The sequence below is a fragment of the Elephas maximus genome, chromosome 12, assembly GCF_024166365.1.
Source record: "Elephas maximus indicus isolate mEleMax1 chromosome 12, mEleMax1 primary haplotype, whole genome shotgun sequence".
Taxonomy (NCBI): Eukaryota; Metazoa; Chordata; class Mammalia; order Proboscidea; family Elephantidae; genus Elephas; species Elephas maximus.
Window position 1 is genome coordinate 18271446 of NC_064830.1, and position 26325 is coordinate 18297770.

The window sequence follows — 26325 nt, forward strand, 5'->3', positions numbered from 1 at the left end:
GGTGCACCTTAGTCTTCAGGGTGACATCTTTGCTCTTCAACACTTTGAAGAGGTCCTTTGCAGCAGATTTACCCAATGCAATGCGTCTTTTGATTTCTTAACTGCTGCTTCTGTGGCTGTTGATTGTGGATCCAATTAAAATGAAATCCTTGACAACTTCAATCTTTTCTCTGTTAGTTTGTCGTACTGTGGGGGCTTGCGTGTTGCTCTGATGCTGGAAGCTATGCCACCGGTATTCAGATACCAGCAGGGTCACCCATGGAGGACAGGTTTCAGCTGAGCTTCCAAGCTAAGAGAGACTAGGAAGAAGGACCCGGCAGTCTACTTCTGAAAAGCATTAGCCAGTGAAAACCTTATCACTCACTCGCTTAACAGCCTCCAATTCAGCCTCTCCTAGTATCTCAATAAATATACAGCAACAAAAATTTAAAGCTTTTAATAACATTAAAAACTATATCTGGCAACCAATGTAATGACAGAGTTTTGGAGCAGCTTAGAAAGACAATTATCCATAAAAACACATCTAGACTCCAGCCTATTCTAGTTGCCACTAGAGCCATGATACTGTTGCTCTGTGTACCACTGAGTAGATTCCGACTCATAGTGACCCTATAGGGACCCAGTAGAGCTGCCCCATAGCGCTTCCTAGGTTGAAATCTTTACAGGAGCAGATTGCCAGGTCTTTTTTTCCTATGGAGCCACTGGTGGGTTCAAATTGCAGATCTTTCAGTTAACAGGTAGGCACTTAAACAATGCACCACCATGGCTCCTTCATATCATGCTTACCATTCCCCAATTTGAAGATCAAGAGCCTTGACCAACCAGAAAATTAGCAACCCGTCACTCTTTATTCCTCAGTGGCTGCACTCAGTGCCTTGTCTCCCTCCCCCAGCCCACACACACACAAAAAAAAAAACACCCATCTTTCCTCCATTATACTTCCGGGCAAAAAAAATGTACACGCAAAGGAGAAAAAGAAAAAACACTGATCCAATTAATTCTGTAAAACTCTTATGAGCAAGGGCAGCAAGAAAGACTGGAGTGTAGTTTTTCACATTCCAAATTTTGACTCACAATGACAAAGATCCAAGAAGTGGGACTAGGAAGAAGACACTAACACCGCTAGAGGAAAAGTTAAGCACGGAATGGCCTGTTAGAAACTGGGACCTGAAAGAAAAGGGATGCATGCACTTCAATCTTCCCTCCGGCTGTAGCAGGAGAAAATGGATAGCACGTGAGCAGAGTCAATTTCAGCTGTGTTCCAATATATATCTTAATAATCTAACACTGTCTGGCTAAGTTCTCAGGATATAAAACTGAACGAGACTGAGTCCCTGTCTTCTAAAGCTTACAGTCTAGTATGGGAGGCAAACATGTAACGGTGACCACATACACAGTGCTTACCAGGCACCATTCCACAGGCTTTACACACTCTGTTTCACTGGATCTAATATACATATATTTTCACATTTTAAAGATTTTAAAGTCAAGAATTGGTGGCATACAGTCCTTTTAAGTGGAACATAAAATGGTGCATCTTACCATTAATAGCATCTTATATTTAATGAAATACAGTATGTTATCTCATTTAATCTTCATTACAACCCTAAGAGGTAGGTAATATTATTGTTCTCATTTTACAAATGAGGAAACTGAGGATTAAGAGGCTATGTGACAAAGCTACTAAGCAGGTGAGCGAGGCAGTGTGGTTCTCAAGTCCAATCTTAACCATAGTGCCACACTGACTTTGAACAAATACGCTCTCAAAGTATGGGAAAACAGAATTACTAAGTACAAAGTTGTACAAGATGGAGGTAATGAATTCTACTAGGAACAGGGAAAAGGCCTTCTATCAGAGGTCACATATAAACAGGGTTCTGAAAGACCAGCAGGAATTCACGTTGTGGGGAGGAGAGTTCCATGTGAATACAAAGGAACCAAGTTATAAACAGAAGAGTGTGTGTCTGTGTGAACTACAAACGGTTCATTACGGTTGGGACTGGTTCAGTTGAGGAGTCAGTGCTGTAAATTGAGAGTGGAAAGGGAGGATGTGGCAAAATCACAAAGGGCTTCACTAGCTCGTAAGCTAAAAACAGAGTTTTAAGCAGAAGAGCGATGGTCAGATATTTAAAAAGATCATTTGGGCAGCAGAGCACAGGACAGACCAAGGGACAGAGAGTCCAGCTGGTAAACAAATGTAAGAGAGAGGTAGGTACAAGACACTGAACGAAAGAAAAAGTGCTGGAGCTGAAGAGCTGAACTTGTGGTATCAGGAGGGAAATAATAATAGCTAATGCTAACTGAAAGGTTAGAGGTTCAAGTCCACCCAGAGGCACCTCAGAAGAAAGGTCTGGTGATCTACTTCCAAAAAATCAGCCACTGAAAACCCTATGGAGCACAATTCTACTCTAACACACATGGGGTCGCCATGAGTCAAAATCGAGTTGTTGGCAACTTAAAATAATTACCAGCGGTGGTTTCACAGTAGAATTCTTGCCTTCTATGTGGGGGACCCAGATTCAACTCCCAACCAACGCACCTCAAGCACAGCCAACACCCATCTGTCAGTGGATGCTTGCATACCGCTATGAAGCCGAACAGGTTTCAGCGAAGCTTCCAGACTAAGATAGCCTAGCAAGAAGGGACTGGTGCTCTACTTCCAAAAAACCAATCAATGGAAACCTTATGGATCACAACGGACCCATCCTTTTGTGCATGGGGTTACCATGATTTGGGGCTGACTTGATAGGAACAATAATAATCATTACTATTTACGGTGGGCTTATTATATGCCAGGCACTTTTTTAAGTGTTTCACAAATGTTAAATTTTTGCAAAACAACCCAAGAGGAAACAAACGCAGGCAGTTTTTAGTGATGACTAGATGTGGAAGGTGAAAAGGAATAAATAACTAAGAATTTATTCCAATTATCTGGCTGAGATGGACAACGATACCAGAAGAGGGCATAAGCATACCCTTCATGTCTTCTCCTTTCCATAGTCATTTTCCCTCCTCCTTTTTCTCCCTTTCTGTTACTAACTCCTTACTTTAAGTGTTTAGGGTTGTTTTCCAAGAATTATCTTTACCTTTATCTTAAAACTTTTAATTATAAATTTATAGTGTCTGCTACAATGAGAAGATGGAGATAATATGAATGGATTTAAGAAGGTGGTTAAGATTTAGACTATCTTTGAAATGAATGGGAAAGGGAACTAGAAAACACCAATTAAAGTAATTTTCAAGAGAACTGAACACCTAAGTGAAATAAGAAACCACACATTTGCATACCATACCTGCGCTCGGCTACCGAAGTTCAACAGAGATCTGTATCTATCCAAGATTGGAAACTTGCCTGGTGGTGCGTGAAATGACAAACGGACAAGGGAGTTGAGAGTACAAGCAAGAGTTGTTAAGAAGATGCATCAACAGGAAGGTGAATTCAGGAAGACACTAACTATAAAGACACTAACTGGGAAAGGTTAAAAATGGAAACATCACCTCTAGCATTCTTGCTAGATTCTTAATCCTCGTGTGTTTTTGTCATTCTACTGCACCACCAGGCAAATTTCCAATCTTGGATGGATCCAGTGTAAGAGAGTAAGAAAGCTCAAATATAGAAGGTTGTGGTCTAGGATGGATACAGGAGGTAAGAATTTCAGAAGTGGCACCAGACAAAGGAGGAGACGCTGAGAGTGTACAATTACAAAGGACAGTAAAGAGGAGCTCAAATTACTTACATGATAGGGGTTGGATGCATCATCCATACGAACTTTAAAATTATCCAAAATAATGATGGCAAGCTCACAAAGTCAGGTACCAAAAGGCATGAAAGAACTCTAGAGCAGCTATTTTCAATTTTTGGGGGCCTTAGGGCTTTTCATACTCTTGAAAATTATTGAGCAAACATAACCCAGATAAACAAATTTAAGCTAAGAACTTTCAGACATTTTTTATTAATGCATTTAAAAATAATGTGTCACTGAATTGTACATGTAAAAAATGTTCCAAAGGCAAATGCTTTGTTACATATATATCCACCCCAATTTTTTTAAAAAAGTGTATAAAGCCTTTTAACATAATCATTCTCCCACTAAATCTCCCTAAAACAAAAAAATCTCGATAATAAACTCATTACATGTTAACAAATATTTTTATGAAAAATATATTTCCCCCCCAAAAAATTAGTGAGTAGAATGGCACTGCTTTACATTTCTGTAAATCTCTTTAATGTCTGACTTAACAGAAGACAGCTGGATTCTGGAACGTGCTTTTACCGCAATACCATAATCGTGCAGCCCTGAAAAGCTCCACTCTGTACCTGTGAAAGAATGAAAGTGAAAGAGGCAAACAATGTCTCAGTGTTACTATGAAGACCTTACCACTCCCAAAGTGGACCTCAGGGATTCTCAGTGGTCCTTGAACCATACTCTACAACCTACTAATCTAGAGGATGATAGTTGACAGCAATTTGGAAAGACAAAGAATAGAACATCTAGATAAGCCCCAAGATTGGAAGAGTAGTGATGTAAAAGAAGTAGTTAAGAGGTAGGAGAATTTTCACACGATATATTTGCAAACCCAAAAATTAAATCAGATACCAAATTGGACTGAAAATACTATTTGCTACCAATAAGTACTAGAAGTGAAGAGCAATGAACACAGATTTCATAAATTTATATTTGGTTTAGGAAATCACTGACGATTTATTTACATTTTGGAGCAAGAGGGGGACTTTAAGGTCTACCTGTTGCCATCAAGTCGATTCTGACTCATAGCAACCCTGCAGGACAGGGCAGAACTGCCCATAGAGTTTCCAAGGAGCGACTGGTGGATTCGAACTGCCAACCTTTTGATTAGCAGCCAAACTCTTAAGCCACTGTGCCACCCGGGCTCCTTAAAGGTCCAGTGCCTTTTAAAATTTTTCTTTCAGTCTGTCTGGAGAGGTAAAAGGTTGGAATAGACACGCAGTCCCCAACTTATGACGTATTTGAGTTGCAACCAACTGCACTTACAACAGTCCTTTCTTTTTTTGAACATTTTATCATTAGTAATATATTTTACTACATAAAATGTTCCATTTGTAATTTGCTGATGTATCATATCCGTAAGTTTATATGTAACGTTTCCAACCCCCAAAGCAAATAAAGATCATATTTATAAAGATACTGATAATAAAAGGCAAAAACAATGAAAACTAAAAAAAAATGAGGTATTCAACTTATCTCAGAACCGACTTAGGACGGAGTCATCGGAATGGAATGCCATGGTAAATTGGGGACTACATCCCCCCCAAACTCTGCTATAGCCCTTTACTCCAAAGAGCTGAGCATTACTGCTACACAAAGTACTATCACTAATAAAAATATGTTATGTTAGGTGTATTGGGGGTAAGAAAAACTGTTAAGCATCACTGATTTATTTATGGCTCTTATATCTGAGAGTAGGCTTCAAATGAAGCCTAGATAAATTAGGAAGCTAACTCAAGAATTAGAATTAAAAGCTTGAAGCTTCCCAGCTCAGTGTTGAAACTAAAATTAATTTATATTATTTGCATACATACTAATTAACAGTGAAGGAAAATAACCCTGAAATAAACTGGGTGGGAGGAACACTGAAAAGTTCCCATAGAAAAGCCACATATTGGTAAGGGTGAGGAAGAGCTGAGTTGAGTGGCTGGATACCTGGGGCTCTGGCATTGAACAAGCCTGGTTTCAACAAACTCTGAGCCTACTGAGGATCAGGTGTGTAAGCCTGAGAAGGTCGTGAGCTCTCTGAGCCTCAGCTTTCTCCACTGTAGAACTGCGGTAACAGTACCACAGCACAGGGCAGGTTTAAGGATCAAATGGGAGAGCACTTAGCATTTAACGCCATCTGACACAGAATTAATGCTTCACAAGTGTTAGCTATTAACAGAACTTTATTAACAATTAAAGCTTTCTCTTGTCCTTTAGAGATTTCACTTATTCATTTCTTAACTTTTGTTATCATTCCCTTTTGCTGGATTTTACTTTCAATTCCTCAATTCAACCTCTTTAGGGAAAATTGAAAGTGAGAAGAGATGACAGAAGACCACATGTGAAATAAGAATTTAAGAAAAAGACTCTATTAGACTGATGATATCACACCATCCAAAGTGTTTAGAATTGTAATCATTGTTTTTCTGAGGGAGAAGGAAATAAAAATCATGTTTTATTATTTCTAATTAAGACGTCATCCACCAAAGCCGATCGAGCCAGGTTTGTCACATACAATTGATTTCTTCGTGGCCCACATACACAAATGCTTTCAGTCATTCATCAACAGATTTTACTGAGTGCCCAACATGGGCCAGGCCCATGGAGGTACTGGATATTCTCCCTCTGTGCTTCCTCTGTGGCTGGCTTCTAACTGCCTCCTGCCCACAGCATCACTTACACACAGACACAATCATGAGCTCCCAAAAAATGAAGGATGGCTAGACAACAGTGCATAATTTCTGTCAGACGGGTTCTACAGGGAGAAGATATTACAGGGCATGATTTTGCTACAGGGAACCAGAGACTAGGAAAATCACCAAGTGTCTGAAGTTACAATTGTTTGCCAAAAGGCCAAATAAACCCTAATTAGGGTCAACAGTGAACACCAATGACACTTTCAGGAGGGTATAAAATAAAACAGAGCAAAATTTGGAGCACATTTTGAAGACTATCCATCCTAGCTAGGCTTCTTCCCTTAATCTCAGTGGGGTAGGTATCAGTGTGTTCCTGGGATTTCTGAACCTTCTGTATCAATGCCAGTGCCCATCTGTCGGTTTGTTGTACTGTGGTGGCTTGTGTATCGGTAAGATGCTAGAAGTTATGCCACCCGTATTTCAAATACGAGCAGGTTCGCCCATGGATGACAGGCAGAGCTTCCAGACTAAGATGGACTAGTAAGAAAGGCCTGGGGAGCTACTTCTGAAAATTTAGCCGATGAAAACCCAATGGATCACAACAGAATACTGTCCAAGTCACTTACTCTGGATATAACACCAGAAGGGATCAATCACTAGGGGAGGACATCAAGTTTGGTGAAGTAGAGGGTTAATGAGACAGTCTCCCTCCCCTCTCCAATTTACTAGACAAAAAATTAACTTCCAGACTACATATGCCTACGACTGAATAGTTTAACAATATTAATTCCAAGGCCCAACATTTCAGCATTTCATGCTTTAAATGGACTGGCACAACAGCTGCAACGACGGACTCGGAACACACTGGTGATTATCAGGATGACACAGCACAAGACCAGGCATTCTGTGGTATGTGATGTCACCATGAGTCAGAACTGACCTAACAGCCTCTAACAGTAACTTTATCAGTGAATTTCTGCCTGGTTTTTTAAAGTATGTAAAGAGACAAATGAAAAAAAAAAAAAGAGAAATGAGACTAAACAGGGATATGAGATGATGCACAAAAGAATACCTCAAATATAAAACACATGGAATACCTCAAATATAAAACAAATGAGGACGCTTATATGAAATGCCCTGGTGATGAAATGCTTAAGAGCTTGGCTGCTAACCAAAAAGTTGGCAGTTTAAACCCACCAGCCACTCCTGGGAAATTCTCTGGGGGCAGTTCTGCTCTGACCTATAGCGTCACTATGAGTCGGAATCGACTCCACTGCAGCGGAATGGGTTTTTATGAAATGCAAATATAAATTCAATCAATTGACATGGGAGCCAAAAATCAGAGAAATCAGAACTGGTTTTGAAAAGATCATTTGACGTTTTAAATAACCAGGAAACATAAAATGACTTTTTTGTCTTTGCTTAATACTTCCAATCAATTCTCTCCCTCACCCTCCAATTTACTAGAGAAAAAATTAATTACCCGACTAAATATGCCTATAACTGAATATTTAATAATATTAATTCTAAGGATCAATATTTTAGCATTTCATGCTTTAAAATTTAAGTAGCTATAAAAAGTGCTTTAAGCCTGTTTTTTTTCTAAACATTTTAAAGCTCTACTAAGAAAGATGCTGACACAAGATTTAGGCTTTGCATACTAATTAAATAATAGCTTTCTAACCACTCTTGCTTTTTGAAATGAAACTATGTTTAAACAATATGTGAGTCCTATTTAAGAATAAAAACCAATTTCTAAAGGTAAATAGTGCCCAACCTATCCTGATACTGTTATCTTCTTCCTAAGCCAAGTCACACTAAGGTATGTTGGTGGTGGTGGTGTGTGCAGTCTAGTGGATTCCAATTCAGAACAAACTTCTAGGACAAAGTAGAACTTCTAGTTCCATAGGGTTTCCTAGGCTGTCATCTTTAAGGGAGAAGATCACCAGATCTTTTCTCCCAAGGAGTGTCTGGTGAGTTCAAACCACAGACCTTTCAGTTAGTGGCCGAGCACCTAACCATTGTGCAACCAGGGCTCATTTACACTAAGGTATAACCAAACCCAGTGCTGTCAAGTTGATTCCGACTCATAGCGACCCTATAGGACAGAGTAGAACTGCCCCACAGAGTTTCCAAGGAGCGCCTGGCGGATTTGAACTGCCAACACTTTGGTTAGCAGCCGTAGCTCTTAACCACTACACCACCAGGGTTTCCACACTAAGGTATATTACTCTATAATCCCCCAGGGTTAATTTGTAGGCCAGGAAAAGCTAGCAATCTCAATTCCTTTCTGTGGCTTCCTTAAATCTAAGCAAAAGCTTAATTTCCACTTTGAGAAACAGATGTCCAGGCTCATTTACTCCAATATAACCAAAAACCAAACTCACTGCCACTGAGTCGGTTGCAACTCATAGCAACCCTACAGGACAGAGTACAACTGCCCCAAAGGGTTTCTAAGGAGTGGCTGGTGGTTTTGAACTGCTGACCTTTCGGTTAGCAACCGTAGCTCTTAACCACTGTACCACCAGGGAACTTTCATCAAAACGCCTGACAACTTTTCAGGTCTTTAGAGATTTCTTCTATTATCTTTTGTCTCTTTCCGTAACTGTTCTAAATAAGTTTTAATAAGCTTGCAACAGGAAAGCAAGTAGAAGGAAGTCACTATTTTTTCCCTACACAAAGTTAATTTATCTAAAAGTATTCCACCAAAATTATATTTGTAGTCAACTGACATGTTTTAAAGTCTATTATGTACTCTACAAGACATTACCTTCAAGATAGCACTTAAGAGTATGAACTCTGAATAAAGGGAAAGGTTTAGAGATTAAAAACACTATTATACAGATATTTATTTATAGGTTAAAACCTTTTTAAAGACACCCAAGACTGCATTTTTAATGAAGACGATTAAGAAAAAGTCAATCACAATAAAACATCTCAGTAGTGATTTGTTCTTTCAAAAACTAAACGATGATTTTGATGCTATCTGGTAAGCAAGTGATAGTCTCTCTGTTTCTCCAATTAAAAAAAAAAAATCTTTAAAAGAATCTCAGTAAATGAATGACCAAATACCCCCCAGCAACATGGGTGAATTTCAGACTTCTAGAGCTGCCAGTTACTGGTTTTGTGACCTTGTTCAAGAACTTAATCTTTGGAACCTCAGTTTCTTCACCTGCACAAGTATGTGATACCTCCCACCCAAGACTGTGTGACAGTTAAATGGGATATTTGTAAAAAGCACTCAACAAAGTGACTGGAATAAAGAAGTCACTCCATCATTCAAATTACAAAGTTCAAAGACTGTTTATATTAAATCATACTGTTTCTAACACAATGAAGACAAAACTTGCACATGTGAGGCCTATATGCTTACTATAATAACACACCACAGGTAGAGCTCATCGATCAGCGGTCCCGAATTTTCCAAAGGAGTTCCCGGGTGGTGCCAGGGTTAACTAGTTCAGCTGCTGTCTTAGGCTGGGTTCTCTAGAGAAGCTAAACTGATAAAGCATATAAATATATATGGAGACAGAGATTTATATCAAGGAAATGGCTCCTGCGGTTGTAGAGGAGGGAAAGTCCCAAGTCTGTGGCTCAGGATAAAGGCTTCTTCTGATTCCCATAGTTGCAGGGGCTGGTAAACCTCAAGATCAGCAGATTGGAGAGCAGGGCTCTTGTTAACAGGCTGTGAAGATGGACGAATTCCAAGTTCAGAAGGTAAGCTGCTAGCTCAAGCTCCAAGAACCGGAGGTCAGGCAAACAGGTGCCAGCTGCAGGATCCAGAGCAAGCAAAAAGCCAGAACGTCTGCTTATATTCAGACGCAGGCCACACGCCCAAAGAAACTCCCTTTCAACTGACTGGGTACTCACAGAAGACCCCATCATGGGAGTGATCACATATAAACACGGAGAATCATGGCCCAGCCATGTTGATATACACTCTTAGCCATCACAGCTGCTAACTGCAAGGCTGAAGGTTCAACGCTGTCCAGAGGTGCCTCAAAAGAAAGGCCTGGCGATCTGTACCTGAAAAGTCAGCCACTGGAAACTCTATGCAGCACCACGCTACTCTGACACACGTGGGGTTGCCACGAGTTGGAGTCAACTCTTGGCCAACTGGTAATTTTCCAAAACAATCTTCTCATTTTTTTACCCAAAAGTCAAAGAATTAGTCCAGTCACTCGTGCTTTTCATTGCACATACTTTCAACAAGGACTTTTTCTTTTATGCAAACAGCAATGTGTTATAACAAAAAACTTAAATTATTTTTTTCATCATTCTAACAGTTGGTTATTCAGACTCTGAATTTTTCTTTCAGTATCTGGAAAGGACTAAGATCTTGTAAAAGTAAGATTAGTTTCTAGAAGCACCTAAGCCAAAAGATAAGTCCTCGTATTTTACCAATGAGTAGTATTCTTATTTTTATTTATTTTATTGTGCTTGAAGTGAAAGTTTACAGTTCAAGTTAGTTCCTCATACAAAAATTTATACACACATTGTTATGTGACCCTAGTTGCTCTCCCTATAAGGTCACAGCACACTCCTCCTTTCCACCCTGTATTTCCCATGTCCGTTCAACCAGCTTCTGTCGCTTTCTTCCTTCAGTATTCTTATTTTTAATTACCACAACTACCTGGTATTTTAAAATAATGTATGAATTACTACTTTCAAGGCCAGAAAAACATATCATTTAATTAGATATCTTCAAAACTCCCTTTTGTTTTTTAACTTATTTATCTGTAGTACTAGCTATCAAACTAACATTTTACACAGTCTTGACCTAGCAGAGGAAACCCTGGTGACGTAGTGGTTGAGAGTTCGGCTGCTAACTAAAAGGTTGGCAGTTCAAATACACCAGGAGCTCCTTGGAAACCCTGTGGGGTAGTTCTACTCTGTACTATAGGGTCACTATGAGTCAGAATTGATTTGACAGCAATGGGTTGGGTTTGGTTTTGGACCTGGGAGAGCCCCATTAAATGAGTAATCTGCACAAATTTTTTTTACTCTAACAATCAGATATAACAGCAACACCAGAAGTAACGCCTTTATTTACCAAGGGATGTGAGCTAGTCTTATTAGCATTCCTATATTAATGCAAGAGGAGCCCTGTGGCACAGTAGTTAAGCATCCGGCTGCTAATCGAAAGGTCTCTCGTTCGAACCCATCAGCCGCTCCATGGCAGAAAGATGTGGCAGTCTGCTGCCGTAAAGATTATAGCCCTGGAAACCCTAGGAGGCAGTTCTACTCTACCCTGTAAGGTTGCTATGAGCCAGAATCCACTCAACAGCCATGGGTTTCGTTCTGGGATATTGATGTAATCCCCTTACTTCATATAAAGTCCTTGATCCAAGAAAAAGAACTGCTTCACTTATTTGCTGAAGGACTAAAATCTCTCTGAGATTCAGGTTACATCTTGAAATAAGATTTAGAATTCATATACTTCCAAAAGAGGTAATCTGCTGCAATCACACCTCTTCCTGAGCACATGATCTGAGGGAATAATGCTATGTTCTAAAGATTTTTCCAAAATCCAGTGGAACCTCGACCTCCTATTATCTACCAAGGGGCAGGTTTTCCTTCCTATGGGAACTGAGAGTATTTAAAAACCTTAGAGCCAAAGCATGATATGGCAACATCCCACTTCTGGGTAAAGACATCTGTATATTTGCTCTAAGGAAGAAAAACCAACAAACTCCTGCCTTTGTTCAGGGACCCTGCTGGCTCCCACGGTTGTTGTTAGGTGCCACTGGGTCAGCTCCAACCCATAGAAACCCCATGTGTAACAGAACGAAACACTGACCCGTCCTACACCATCCTCACAATCATTGCTATGCTTGAGCCCATTGCTGCAGGCACTGTGTCAATTCATCTCCTTGTGGGTCTCCCTCTTTTCACTGACCCTCTACTTTACCAAACATGATGTCCTTCTCCAGAGGTTGGTCCCTCCTGATGAGTCCGAAGTAAGTGAGACACAGTCTCACCATCCTTGCTTTTAAGGAGCATTCTGGCTGTACTTGCTCCAAGACAGATCTGTTCATTCTTCCGGCAGTCCATATTCTTCACCAACACCACAGTTTGAATGTGTCAATTCTTCCTCCGTCTTCCTTTTTCACTGTCTAGCTTTCATATGCATATGAAGTGATTAAAAATATCGCAGCTTGGTTCAAGCACACTGTAGTCATCAAAGTGACATCTTTGCTTTTAAACACTTTAAAGAGGTCTTTTACAGCAGACTTGCCCGATGTAACACCATCATGTGATTTCCTGACTGCTGTTTCCACAGGCACTGACTGTTGATTCAAGAAGAATGAAATCCTTGATAACTTTAATTTTGCCATTTATCACAATGTTGTTTATCAGTTCAGTTGTAAAGATTTTCATTTTCTTTATGTTCAGGTGCAATCCATACTGAAAACTGAAGTCTTTTACTTTCATCAGTAAGTACATAAAGTCATCTTCACCTTCGACAAGCAAGGTTATATTATCTGCATATTTCGAGTTAATAGTCTTCCTCCAATCCTGATGCTGTGTTCCTCATGTAGCCAAGCTTCTCGAATTATTACCTCCGCTCAATCTATTTAAGTTTTTTTTTTAATGACATATTCTCATAATCATAATGCTTAAAAGTAATACTTATAAGTAATACAGTGTGATGGTAAAAAGTTTGGGCCCTGCGTGAAATGAGACACACCTAGTTCAAATTCCAGATCTACTGCTTACTAACCTCTTTCTATCTGTAAAGTGGGTATGCCATACCTACCTCAAGAAGGGTTAATGCTAGTATTAAGTGATAATGTGTCTGAAGTACTTAATATGATGATACACAGTGATTACTGGAACACTGTTACAAGGATAATACAAAAAATGAATTATAGAATTGCTCATGGTTTTCCAATAAAATCCAACTTTTTGCTTTGGATAGCACAATACCAAAAGCGTCTTATATCTTTATTCCAAAGCACTGAAAGGCTTTCAACTATGCGTCCACAGACAGTGCAAAAGAAAAAAAATCTGAGAGTCCAGCTTCCTTCCTGCCACATTTTCTTCTCTCTCATGGGATTATGGGATTATCCTCAGGGAAGTTACCACTTCCCCACAGAGTTACTGCTGAGCCACTGCCCACTGCCGTCAAGTCGATGCCGACTCACTAACCATTGCAATTAACTTAATGAGGACAAATTTTCAAGTGACTTGAGGCTTCTGCCTGCCAGAGAGCATTTGTAAGAGCCTTATTCATTCCTAGTAGAGTTAAAGCAGTTCATAACATCTTAATCTACAGAGCACATTGCAGGAGCCTCATTAGTTTTAGCAGATGACAGATGAAAATGCAAACCTGTACTATCTGATCTTCAGGGTCATGGCGGGTTAAAATAAAATTCATGTAAACTAAAACTGCCTCTTTCTTTCCTAACCCGAACCCCCTTCACCAATCACCACATCTGGTGCTCTATAGAGAGCTTCAGGTGGGGGAAAACAAGGAGGAGGAGCTTGGAAACACAAACCGAAAAACTAAACCCACTGCCAACTAGTTGATTCTGACTCAGAACAACCCTACAGGACAGAGTAGAACTGCCCCATAGGGTTTCCAAGGAGCACCTGGTGGATTCGAACTGCTGGCCTTTGGGTTAGCAGCCAAGCTCTTAACCATTACGCTACCAGGGTTTCCAGGAACACTAACAGAGCCCTGCAAATCAACCCATCAGGCATTGCACTCAACATTCCAGTCATCGAGTTAGCTAGGTACTCAACAAAAGCAGCTGCTCTTTAAATTTAAAGGCCAATAACATGAATGAATATAATCCGTTCAAAAATCTCTTATATAAAAACTAGAAACCAACATCCAACCAAAAACAAGTAGAAAAAAAAATCAAAACCAAGCACCCATAAATACTCATTCAAGAGAACAGATTACTTCACTTATTAAGCTTCTATCATCTATATAATCAATAGTGGGATAAGAAAAAACAAGAGATATCCCTGCTGAGTTATATTTTGGGGAGAAGAAAAAATGAATTACAGCACACATAATTAATACTACAGAATGAGTTAATGCGCTCGAGTGCTAACCAAAAGGTTGGAGGTTCGAGGTATTCAGAGGCGCCTTGGAAGAAAGGCCCGGTGGTCTACCTCAGAAAAATCAGCCACTGAAAACTCTGCGGGGTGCGGTTTTGCTCTGACACACACAAGGTCTACGTGAGTCAGGATCAACTGGATGGCGACTGGTATGAGTACTTCTAACAAACTTTGACATGACGTCATCAGGAGGAAAACAACAAACGCAGCACAGTACTTTGTTAACTAAGAATGACCCTAAAAAGCATTTCAGCCAGAAGTCTGAACACACCTCTTTTTGGAGCAGAACCTTTTATCAAACAAAAGCTCACCTTGCCCACCCACAATACGGAGCAGGTAGGTGCCATGCTCCTCTGCTGAGCTGTTGATATAATCCAGTTTAGGCTCAGATAAGTAACATTACTTGGCCAAGGCCCCAGAGCTAACGAAAAATTAGCAGAGGGAGAATTCAGACACATATATCTGACCCCAAATAGTGCCATCCAATCAATCACTGAGGCCACCCCATGGAAGCTGAGTGTGAATTCAAACTTTTCTAGTGTCGTAGCCTGCTGTATAATTCTACCATCAATAAAGAAGGCCTCGAAGGAAAATATTTTTTAATATTTCCTCAAAATTTAAAATATACCTTAGCATAATTCTCCTTAATACCAACAAATATCTGTATTCTGCTGTTGACTATTTCATTAAACTGAATATACTGTAAGTGGCAGATATATATAGTCTGAGTTTTACTACCTTCCGAGTTGGTAGCTCCCTCCTTTATGCTTCTTCAGCCCTTAATACACCCTTCTTTTATAACAGTAACCACGTGGTGATCAGCAGTTTGACTGTAAGCTTCATGAGAAGACAGATTATGTCTTCTTCATTCTTCCCTGGATCCCAGCTCTCAGGATTCTTAAATACACGTTGCATGAATGACTATCTTAATGTTCCAAGTCAGCTGTGCATTTTAGAGAGTAAGGACCACATCTCCACTGTCTTTGAGTTCTGGACATACTGTTGCTATTTTTTGTTGGTGGTGGTAGAGCTGGTCAAGCTGATTCCAACTCATAGCAACCCTGTAGGACAGTGGGCCCATAGGGTTGCCTAGGCTGTAAATCTTTAAGGGAGCAAATTGCCAGGTCTTTTCTCCCACAGAGTTCTTGGTGGGTTGGAACCACCGACTTTTCAGTTAGCAGCCGAGCACTTTAACCACTGCTAGACCAGGGTGCCTTGGAAATACTGTAGCACACAACAAATATTTGTTGAAATTGGTGGGCAGCCGAACCATATGATGATAGGTTCAAAAACATTTCTCTACAGCTCTTCAAATATAATCCCATACATATTTGGCAACCCATTACACATACAATTTTACTGTATACAATTACATCTTTTACATTTTTTCTTTAGTCACTCATTTTGCTGAAAATTACATGCCAAGTTATAAAGAAAACATTTCAGCTTAACTTCTCAAGGTTAACAGGCTTTTCCATCCTTCCCATTTGAACCCACATTTCTGCTGTTCATATTTAAATAATAGTAGTTCCCTTATGCTGTGTTCCAAAAGTCTAAGAATGTTTCCTGGAACTCTAAACAAAACTTTTTCATAGAAAAACTAAAAACAAATGGAATACATGAACAGTGCTTAGGTTCCCACGCTACTCCACAAAAGCTTATTGAGGACGCAGCACATTCAGCCACGGAACCCAGCCATGTTGTTACCTTCTCTAGGGAAAACGCCTTCCTCATTCCAAGCAGGTATGTCTGTAACACATTTCTAGTCCCCTTCCTCTTCTAGAACCTCAGGGCAACAGGTTTGCTATATACACCCAAGCCCCCATTCTCACCCCTTCTGTTTCTACTCCCACCCAGACTTCCCTGGAAACACACGCACACACGCATACACACAATCACTCCCTATATTTGTGCTACATGTTAAGCTATTGCTCGTACTTCCACAAGATGCTCTTTCACGCCTATATGCCTTTGTCTGTGCTGCTTACTGTGTCAGTAAAGTCCTCCCATACTACTACCTCTTCAGTTAATGTTCTTGTATCAAATTCATACATCACATCCTCCAGGAAGACCTTCCCCGAGGTTCTTGCTGATAGTGGGTTAGCTACTCCTGTGAACACTCCTCCATCAGAGCACTTAACACACTATATGAAAATGTGTATGTATACACCTCCTACCAGACTGAACTCCTTCAGGGAAGAAGCCGCAGGTACAGTGTCTAATACACAGCAGGGGGTTGCTAACTTGGTCCAATAAATAAAATAAATGAATGAACCAATAAATAGCCTAATTTCACAATTAATAGCCCTGACTGGAACTTTCTCTACCACGAAATCATGAAGTGATCTTTCTGCTAAATTAAGACTGGTACTCACATGCATCTCAGGACATTAACCTCAATTTTTTCCCTTCACACCTCGATGTAGTTCACTTGCTCTTCCACCCACGTCTCTGGCCTGAGGACCATACTCCACAGCTGAACCCGTCTGAGGCCTGAAGCCCTGGCTAAGCGGCGCTCCAGCAAGTCCAGCTGCTCACTGCTCCCCACATGAAGTCAGATGTCCTGCGATCTAAACAATCCATGACTGAGACCAAAAGAAATGGACAGTACAGAGTGGGAGGTCAACACGGGACGGGCGGCTAGCATAAGGGAAAGGTGTTTAGGTATCTGTGACAGATGGATGGGAAGGGAGGGTTCCCAGGACAAGGAGACTGGGGGCTTATCTTCAGGATTTATGCTGAAGCAAGCAAGCTCCAGGTCTCTGGGCTGCAGCTACGAGAAACAGCTGTGTCCAAAAAGCTCTCCTATCCTCTATGCTGAACAGGTCCCAGGAAACAGGCTTCCAACAGCTGCTTTCCAGACCTCACAATCCCTGGGGGAATAGGGAAGTCATATGAGGTAGGGAAAGATAAACTGCTAACCTTTTCTCCCAAAATTATCTTAGAACATACACACATATCAGAATAAATATTGAAGATAATTCTAAAGCATAGTATGAGGTCAAAACCATGGGACAGAAGCTCACTTATACTTCTCATTTTCTCTCTCCTCTGTTGGCTGATATCTGTGGTTCCTTTAACAGGAAGAGTGTTTCATTTTAGAAACAGAAATAAAGGGCAAATGGCCTGTAACAGGCAGTGTGAATGAATTTCAGTCAAAGGAAATGAGATTACTTAAAATAGCATGATTGTCATGGGCGAATGAACAATAGGTGTTGAAGCAGAATAGATGTGGGTTCAAATCCAGCACTCTCAAGCTATGCGACCTTAAACAGTTACACAAATACTGGGAGGCTCCATCTGTTTAACCCATAAAATGAGGGTGCCACCACCTAGCTCAGAGTGGTAAATCACTCAGAACTCAACACTCAACGCGGCACATAGTCAGCTCCTTCCCCATCCCATGTGTTTTGGCGAGGGATAAAAAACAATAAGGTATTGGGTATCCAAAGAGAAAGAATGGATGAGTGACAGGAGGCATAAAAAGGAGAATAAAATGAGGAAGGCCAATACTGAAATCATAGAACTTCTCAATTTTACTTTAGGGTCCTTTATAGATTTGGAGATTAAAAAAAAATCCAGAACTCACATATATACCTGATCGATATCTCACATTCTGGAGCTGCAGCAGCTTTAACCTTGGCTTGTGAGGAATTACCATTAGAAGAGAATTTAGAAGGTATCTAATGCTATCCACTGCAGCACTCAAATCAAAATGTCCCCTAAGCATCTCTTTACACACCATCAATCGCAAACTCAATACTTCACAAATCACTCAGCTAAATATTCTCACTGTAAATGAGGTCATCATTCCTTGAGCCAAATATGTGCCTCTTTGTATTTCATCTAGAGGTTCCAATTCAATGTTAACACTTCAAAAAAGGCATATATATATATATATATATATATTCCTTCTCAATAGCTAAAGGAGGTATATTTCCCCTTCAACATTTCCTTTGAGGGTACTCTGTCAACATTCCTTTCAATACTTCATTCTTATAACTAAACCCAGAAATATGTGGTTACACATAAGCATCTATAAATTTGCCTAAACGAAAAAAAACGTACAAAATCAAGGTCTCTAAGTGGCACTAACAGTTTGCGCTTGGCTGGTAACCTAAAGGTCTGCGGTGTGAACCCACCCAGCGGCGCCACAGAAGAAACAGGCCTGGCAAATTGCTTCTGTAAAGATTACAGCCAGAAAAACCCTGTGGAGCAGTTCTACCCTCTAACACATGGGGTCTCCTGAGCCAGAAATGAACAACAAAAATAAAATCTACAAAACATGTATAAAATCCTTAAACCAACTTCCAAAAGTGAGCCTTTATTTCAATATCGATCCTACTTCTTATACTTCCATTTATGCTTTTATCTTTTTTAAACAGTTTTATGGAGGTAAAGTTTCTATGCCCAAAAATTCACCTAATTTGAGTGTACAATTCGATGAATCTTAGTGAATTTACAGTCAATTTTGCAACCAACATCACAATGCAGTTTTAGGATACTTCCATCACTCCAAAAAATTCCTTCATTCTCATCAGCAGTCGACGCTAGCTCCCATTCCCAGCCCCCGGCAACCACGGATTTGCTTCCTGTAGTGACAGCTTTGCCTTTTCTAGAAATTTCATTTCAAAGAGATCACACAAATTACATTCTTTTGTGTCTGGTTTCTTTTACTCAGCATGCTGGGTTTGACATTTACGTTGTGGCGTGTAGCATGTTCCTTTTCATTGCTCAGTAGTAGTCCATTTTACAGATTTAACACATTTTTATTTCTCTATGAACCAGCCGATGGACATTTGGGTTGTTTCAATTTGGGCTACTATGCATTACATTTCTATAAGCATTCACACACAAGTGCTCGTATGAATGTATGTTTTTATTTCTACTGGAGTAGAATTGCTGGGTTACCTGCTGCGTGTCTGTTTAACTTTTTAAGAAACTGTCAAACTGCTTCCTAAAGTGGTTGTGCCATTTTACATTCCCACTAACAACGTGTGAAGTTCCAATTTTCACATCCTCACTAACACTTGATATTGCCAGTTTTTGTGGGTATGTAGTGGTATCTCATTGCTGTTTTAATTTGCATTTCCCTAATGACAAATGGGGGAAACCCTGGTGGTGTAGTGGTTAAGTGCTATGGCTGCTAACCAAAAGGTCAGCAGTTCGAATCCACCAGGTGCCCCTTGGAAACTCTATGGCGCAGTTCTCCTCTGCCCTACAGGGTTGCTATGAGTCAGAATCGACTCGACGGCAGCGGGTTAACAACGAATGGTAGACGGTGGTTCAGTGGTAGGATTCTCAACTTCCATGTGGGAGACCCAGAGCCCTGGTGCAGCAGCAGGTGAGACCTATGGCTGCTAATCAAAAGGTCAGCAGTTCGAATCTACCAGCTGCTCCTTGGAAACCCTATGGGGCAGTTCTACTCTGTCCTGTAGGGTAGCTATGAGTCAGAATCGACTCGACAGCAATGGGTTTGATAACACGTTTTTATGTGGGAGAACAAGGTTTAATTCCCATCCAACACACCTCAATATAGCCATCATCTATCAGTGGAGGCTTGCATGTTGCTATGATGATGATGAACAGGTTTCAGCAAAGCTTTCAGACTAAGACAGACTAGCAAGAAACGCCTGGTAATCTACTTCTGAAAAGTCAACCAATGAAACCCCTACAGATCACAACAGTCCGATTCTGTTTTACATGTGGTCATCACGAATCGAGGGCCAAAAAGACAGCAGCCAACAACAACAAGTAATGACATAGAATATCTTTTCTCTTTTTTTTTGGCATTTGTATACCTTCTTTGATGGAATGTCTGTTCAAATCTTTTGCCCATTTCTTAGTAGAGTTGTTTGTTTTCTTATTATGTAGTTTTAAGAGCTGTTTAGATATTCAGGATACATTCTTTTATCAGACATGTTTTATAAACACTTTATCCTAGTCTATGCCTTGTCTTTTACTTTCTTAATGGTGTCCTTTTCTGAAGAGTGAACATTTTTAATTTTAATAAAGTCTAATTTATCAAGTTTCCTTTATTGTTTGTGCTTTTAATATCATATCTTTGCCTAATCCAGTGTCACAAGGATTGTCTTCTACAAGTTTTGTATTTTTTGTCCCAAGATGTAGACCTATGATCCATTTTGAGTTAATTTTTGTGTATATTTTGAAGTATGAGTCAAGGTTATTTGTTTGTTTGCATGTGGATATCCAATTGTTATAGCACCATTTTTTAAGAAGATAATCCTTTCCCCCAGTGAATTGCCTTTGCTTTTTTGTCAAAAATCATCTGACCATATATATATATATGTTAGAGTATCCTTCTAGACTCTCTATTTTGTTCCTTTGATCTCTAGTCTACCCCTACACTAATACCACGCTGCCTTGATTAATGTAGCTTTATGATTACGTCTTGAAATGAGGCAGCATAAGTCCTCTGACTCTGTTCTTTTTCGGCTATCCTATGTCGTTTGCATTTCTATTTAAATTTTAGGATCACTTTGTCGATTTCTACAAAAAAGCCTGCTGGAATTTTGATGGGGATTGCACTAAATCTATTAATTATGGGAAACCTGGCATCTTAACAACACTGGGGCTTCAAATCCATGAACATGGTATACTTCTCCATTTATTTAGGTCCTCTTTAATTTCTCTCCGCAATACTTTTTATTTTCAGTGTAGTGGTCTTGAACTTCTTTTGTTAAGTTTATTCCTAAGCATATTATTCTGTTTGATTCTACTGTGAATATATTTTTTATTTTACTTTTGAATTGTTCATTCTAACATACGGGAAAAAGTAGATTTTTGTATATTCTTATATCCTGTGATCTTATTATTCCCTTCTTAATTTTTGGAATAAAATACTTTTTCATTATCATCTTAAGTGTAAAACATCAGGTCTTGCATTATTTCACTTCCCTTTTACACAAAAGCTATACTAAAAAGAAGGTAAGCATTTCAATTAACTTTTTAGAAATCTTCCTGCTTCAGAACAATAATCCACAATAATTCATAAATATAAACTTCATATATTCCACTACTTGTGCTGTAGCATGTTAAAAATTACCACTTAGCAAACTTAAACTTTTATTTTTGAGGCTAGCAAAAAGACTATCTGTTTTCCTTTTTCAAAATCCCTGTGGCAGGAGTTTGCTTAGTATGGGGTTGACAAACTATGGCCCATGAGCCAAATCCAGCCTGTTTTTGTAAATAAAGTTTTACTGGTATAGAACCATGCTCGTTTGTCTATTTACATAGGGTCTATGGCTGCTTTTAGACTACGAAAGCAGAATTGAGTAGTTACAACAGAGGCTGTATATCCTACAAAATCTAGAACATACTACTTCACTCTTTCTAGTTTGCCAAACCATGCCCTAGGAGATGCTGGGCTGTTAGAGAATCCAGTGAAAGTTGAATTCTCCCTCTATGAATGACTGTCACTCTTTTCTTTGTCTCTATCACCTAAATTTTTAATTTTATATTTGTAAAAGAAATCTTACATTTCCTCAAAAAAGTCAAAGATGATATGAAAACACAGACTATGTAAAACAATGAATTCTAGAGTGGCTTAAATTTTAAAGGGAAATTATCTACATATGTACCAGAATAATACAGTATACATAAGTGCCAAAGGGAGCTGCAAAAATTGGCTATTACAATATTTTAATTTACACATAAATCTGCTATAGAGAGTGTAACAACTATATTATGACTATCTCATTAGGATCATAAATTAGAGAGATTCAAGAATTTTAAAACCATTAAGTACCTCAGAACCGAAAAAAAAAAAAAAAACCTGTTCCCATTAAGTCAATTCTGACTCACAGCAACCCTATAGAACAGAGCAGAACTGCCCCATTGGGTTTCGAAGGAGCAGCTGGTGGATTCCAACTGCCGACCTTTTGTTAGCAGCCTGAGCTCTTAACCACTGCACCACTACGGTTCCAACCAAGTACCTCAGCGAAGCCCAAATTCTTTATTTTACAGATAAACCTTGACTGTTAAAAAAAAATGTACTGCACATACCATGTAAAACTAGACTGAAAGAAACAGAACTGTATTGCACAGAAACAATAACTTGCATGCTGTTAGTCCCATCCAGTGTATTTGAGTAAAATTCTTAAAGAGTTAGATCTATTTAATATTTTAAACTAATGTAAAGGCCTAAGTAGGAAAAGTAATGAGTATATATATATACAAAAATATGAAAAGAACAAGTCAAGTCAAGCAGAAAAACATAGATGAGTATAAAGTGAAATGGAAAGAAGCTAAAAAAAATTTAACTATACATTTTTAAAATTAATTATCGATTTCCTATTTACTATGAGGAGCTCTGGTCATGCAGCAGTTAAGCACCTGGCTGCTAACCAAAAGGTTGGCAATTCAAACCCACCAGCCACTTTGCGAGAGAAAGATATGGCAGTCTGCTTCTGGAAATATTACAGCCTAGGAAATACTATGGGGCAGCTCTACTCTGTCCTGTAGGGTTGGTATGAATTGGAGCCAACTGAATGGCAATGAATTTGGTTTTGGTATTTACTGCAAACACTTAACAGTTCATATGACCAAATACCCTAATCTGCTCCAATGATAGTGCCAAATTTCAACAATGAAATCCTATTCTAAATATCACCAGCATAATGACAGAAATGTTCTCTCTGTGCTGTTCAATTCACTAGCTGGTGTGACTGAGGAACTAAATTTTAAATTGTAACTAAATTTAAAAAGCCACATGTGGCTAGTGGCTACCATACTGGACAGTACAGGTCTAAAGTATTATAAAGTTAACTTCACAGACAGCCATTGCCTTTCAGAAAAAGAAACAATTTCCTTTTACTAGATATGAATTTACTAACCTTCCAATTTAATTCACAACATTAATCTTTCCTCTATGCAGTCCATTATTCAGATTAAAAACATACCAATGTTTTTATCAGATATTAAATGCAGTGTCACTTTGAAACTGTCATCTGTATAAGATTTTTTAAAAATAAGGTCAAAATGGTGCAAAATTGCTTCACCTGAAACACTACAAAAATATTTTTCTCCTCTTATACAATAGAGCCTAAATTCTCTGTTTCACAGATACACCAAAATTAAAATTTAAACCAAAACATCAAGAACTTGTACATGTTGGTTTACAGAAGGAAAAAGCAAGCCAGTGCAGCCAGCGTCAATGGCAACTGATAGAAGACAGCTCATTAAAACAGAGAAGACCAATAGGTCAAACACTGAAGACCCACAACAGAGTGAGCCTTCGAAATGCTCTAGGTCCACAACTCTTTGTTTGAAACACTTGGAGACCTACGTATTTCAGAATTCCAAAATATAGTGCAAATGCCATATATCACATAACAGGTATCATGAAACACCCCAGCAGAATCCACTGGTGCACTCTGTCCCTGGGTGTTCAACCAAGTAGTTTTTACATATCGCTACTCCCAAATTTACATCTCTGGCCCAGACTTTTATGCCCAGCTCCCCAGCTCCTATTATACATCTCATAGGTCTCAACATTCATTTATTCAGCAAATATTCGCTGAGTGTTAATTATGTCCCAGGCACTGTTTTTGGTGCTGAACACATACTCACTTAAAATGTTTAAATTTCTAAACATGCTCTCCTCCTCCAAGGTTCCCAACCTCAAAAAACTGTACTTCCATCTACCCTACTGTTCAAGCCAAAAATCTGAGAGTCAGTCCAGGCTCCTTTCTTCCTACCTGCGTTTGGCATCAATCACTAAGTCCTTTCAAATTCACCTTCTAAACCTCTCTCCAATCTATTCACTGATAGTGTTATCACCCCTAGACTAAGCCAGTGGTTCTCAACCAGAAGAGAGACTGCCCTAAGGGGCATTTGAAAATGTCTGAAAACATTCAAGGCTGTCACAATTGGTAAAGGGTGCTACTGGCGCTAGCGGGTAGAGGCCATGAATGCTGCTAGATATCCTACAACACACAGGCCAGCCCCCACAACAAACAACTACCCGGCCCATGATGTCAACAGTGCTGAGCTGAGAAACCCTGCTTTAAAGAAATTAGAACAATAGGAGAGTGATGCATACCCATGATTATATTTTTATATTGATGATAATTTGAAAAAATTATCACTATTCAGAATTTTTTAAATATAATAAATAAAATCTGATTCTGCTGTCGTGAGCTACATATTAATGTGTGAACAAGGTGAATACTTACTTGTGCATGTTTTCCACTCCTATTATGATCATGATACAGTAGGAAATTCCACTTTGTACAAGAAAATGTAAGGCATACCTATAAAAATTAAGAACATTGTTAGAAGGGTAGCATCTGTTCACAAACATTAAATTGAAAAAAGTTAGGCTAAAAATTGCTTATATGTAACAGAGAAAATTCCCAGATGAAAAATAAGGAATCGAACCCCCAAAGTCTAAAATTCTGCAAACACACTAAAGAGAGAGTCCCACATCACAGGCCCCAGAAGAACTGGGTGAAAACCAAGCCCCATAAATCCATATCAATGTCCTAAGCTGCAGAAACATTCCAAGTCTCCTAGCTACATGGAAAGCACTCTGGGATTACGTGGCTCAAGGATTAGAGCTTGCTCATAACTCAAGGCACAATTATGAAAAAGAAGTAATAAATCTGGATTTCAAAACACTCCTGACAGAATGCCAGTTATTTGTTTACTCAAATGAATCTCTCCAGTACCAGTGTTGTACTCTGCCTTTATCTTTTTAACAGTATCATTCATAAAACAAAAAGCCCTGAATATTAGAATTTACTAAAAATTGGAACGCTCAAATCTATAAATCTATTTATTCTCAAAACACGATGGATCAAGTCAAATAAACTTCCTTATGTAGATCTACTCAATTTTTAATTGGCTGTACTATATCTGCAGAACATTTTCAGAGACGGCACAATATTTTCTAACGCTTTAATGTAGAAACCCATCATGAAGTGAGAAAATATTTATCCACTCATTTCACAAAATTCAGGCAAAAACTGATCAGGATTGCTGGGTTTGAAATCAATCTAAACTATTCCCTCAATTGAGATACACACATACTTTCAATTTTTCTTTCCCTTTGTGTCATAAACGATTCATGAGCATTTTTTCAAATCATCGTGTACAACTTAAAGTACTGCCGTATTTTTTATGCAAATAGTTTGTGTGCCAATTGCTCCCTCTCCCCTCTGAGGTATTTTCAGAAGCACTGCTAGGCTAATTTTTTTTTACATGTTGCCGTGAAAAAATTCTTAATACCTTGCAGTGGAAGGGAGCGGTTGGCACACAAACATAGAAGGTGTGCGTTATTTGTGTAAAAATATGGTAATAAAGAAATTAACGATGATTAAAATTATTTTTTAGCTTAACATTATAGAATAACAGGCACCTCTGATGTGGAAAAGCTACTTAAAATTTTGCACACATTTTTCCATAAAAATATTACAGAGTAGTCTCCAAAACAGACTCATAGAAGAAACTTATTTTATCCATTGTATAGAGTGTATCATTCTGTCTGTCTCTCTCATACATACACACACACACTCCAGAAAACAACACTGGCCCTGAGTGTACTATTATCAGAGGACTATGAGGAAGCAGAAAAACATTTATGGGTATAAACTGGAACAGAAGGAAGCAAAAAAAATATTAAAATACATACTTTTCAAATTAATTGTCTACCTCCTATTTATTGTCAACATTAACAATTCACTAACAAACTTCTTAATGTGAAAATGCTTAAGAGGACTGCAAGATAAAAAAAAAAAAACTTTTAATGTGAAAATGCTTAAGAGGACTGCAAGATACTTTAAGGAATTTACTAATTGAGAGTAGAACTCATTGAAGATACTTATCTTAAAAAAACATTTCTGAGAACTCCTAGGGGAAAT

At 39.0% G+C, this 26325-nt stretch overlaps 1 protein-coding gene across 2 annotated transcripts in view; it reads right to left on the reverse strand.

The window, feature by feature from the left end:
- Positions 1-26325, reverse strand: part of MBOAT2 (membrane bound O-acyltransferase domain containing 2) — a 216344-nt gene that overhangs the window by 74713 nt on the left and 115306 nt on the right. For both annotated transcript variants that reach the window (XM_049904678.1, XM_049904677.1), the window contains exon 3: positions 24640-24717. In XM_049904678.1, coding sequence (XP_049760635.1) covers positions 24640-24671 — 32 coding nt within the window. In that variant the 5' untranslated portion in view covers positions 24672-24717. The remainder of the gene's footprint in view (positions 1-24639; positions 24718-26325) is intronic.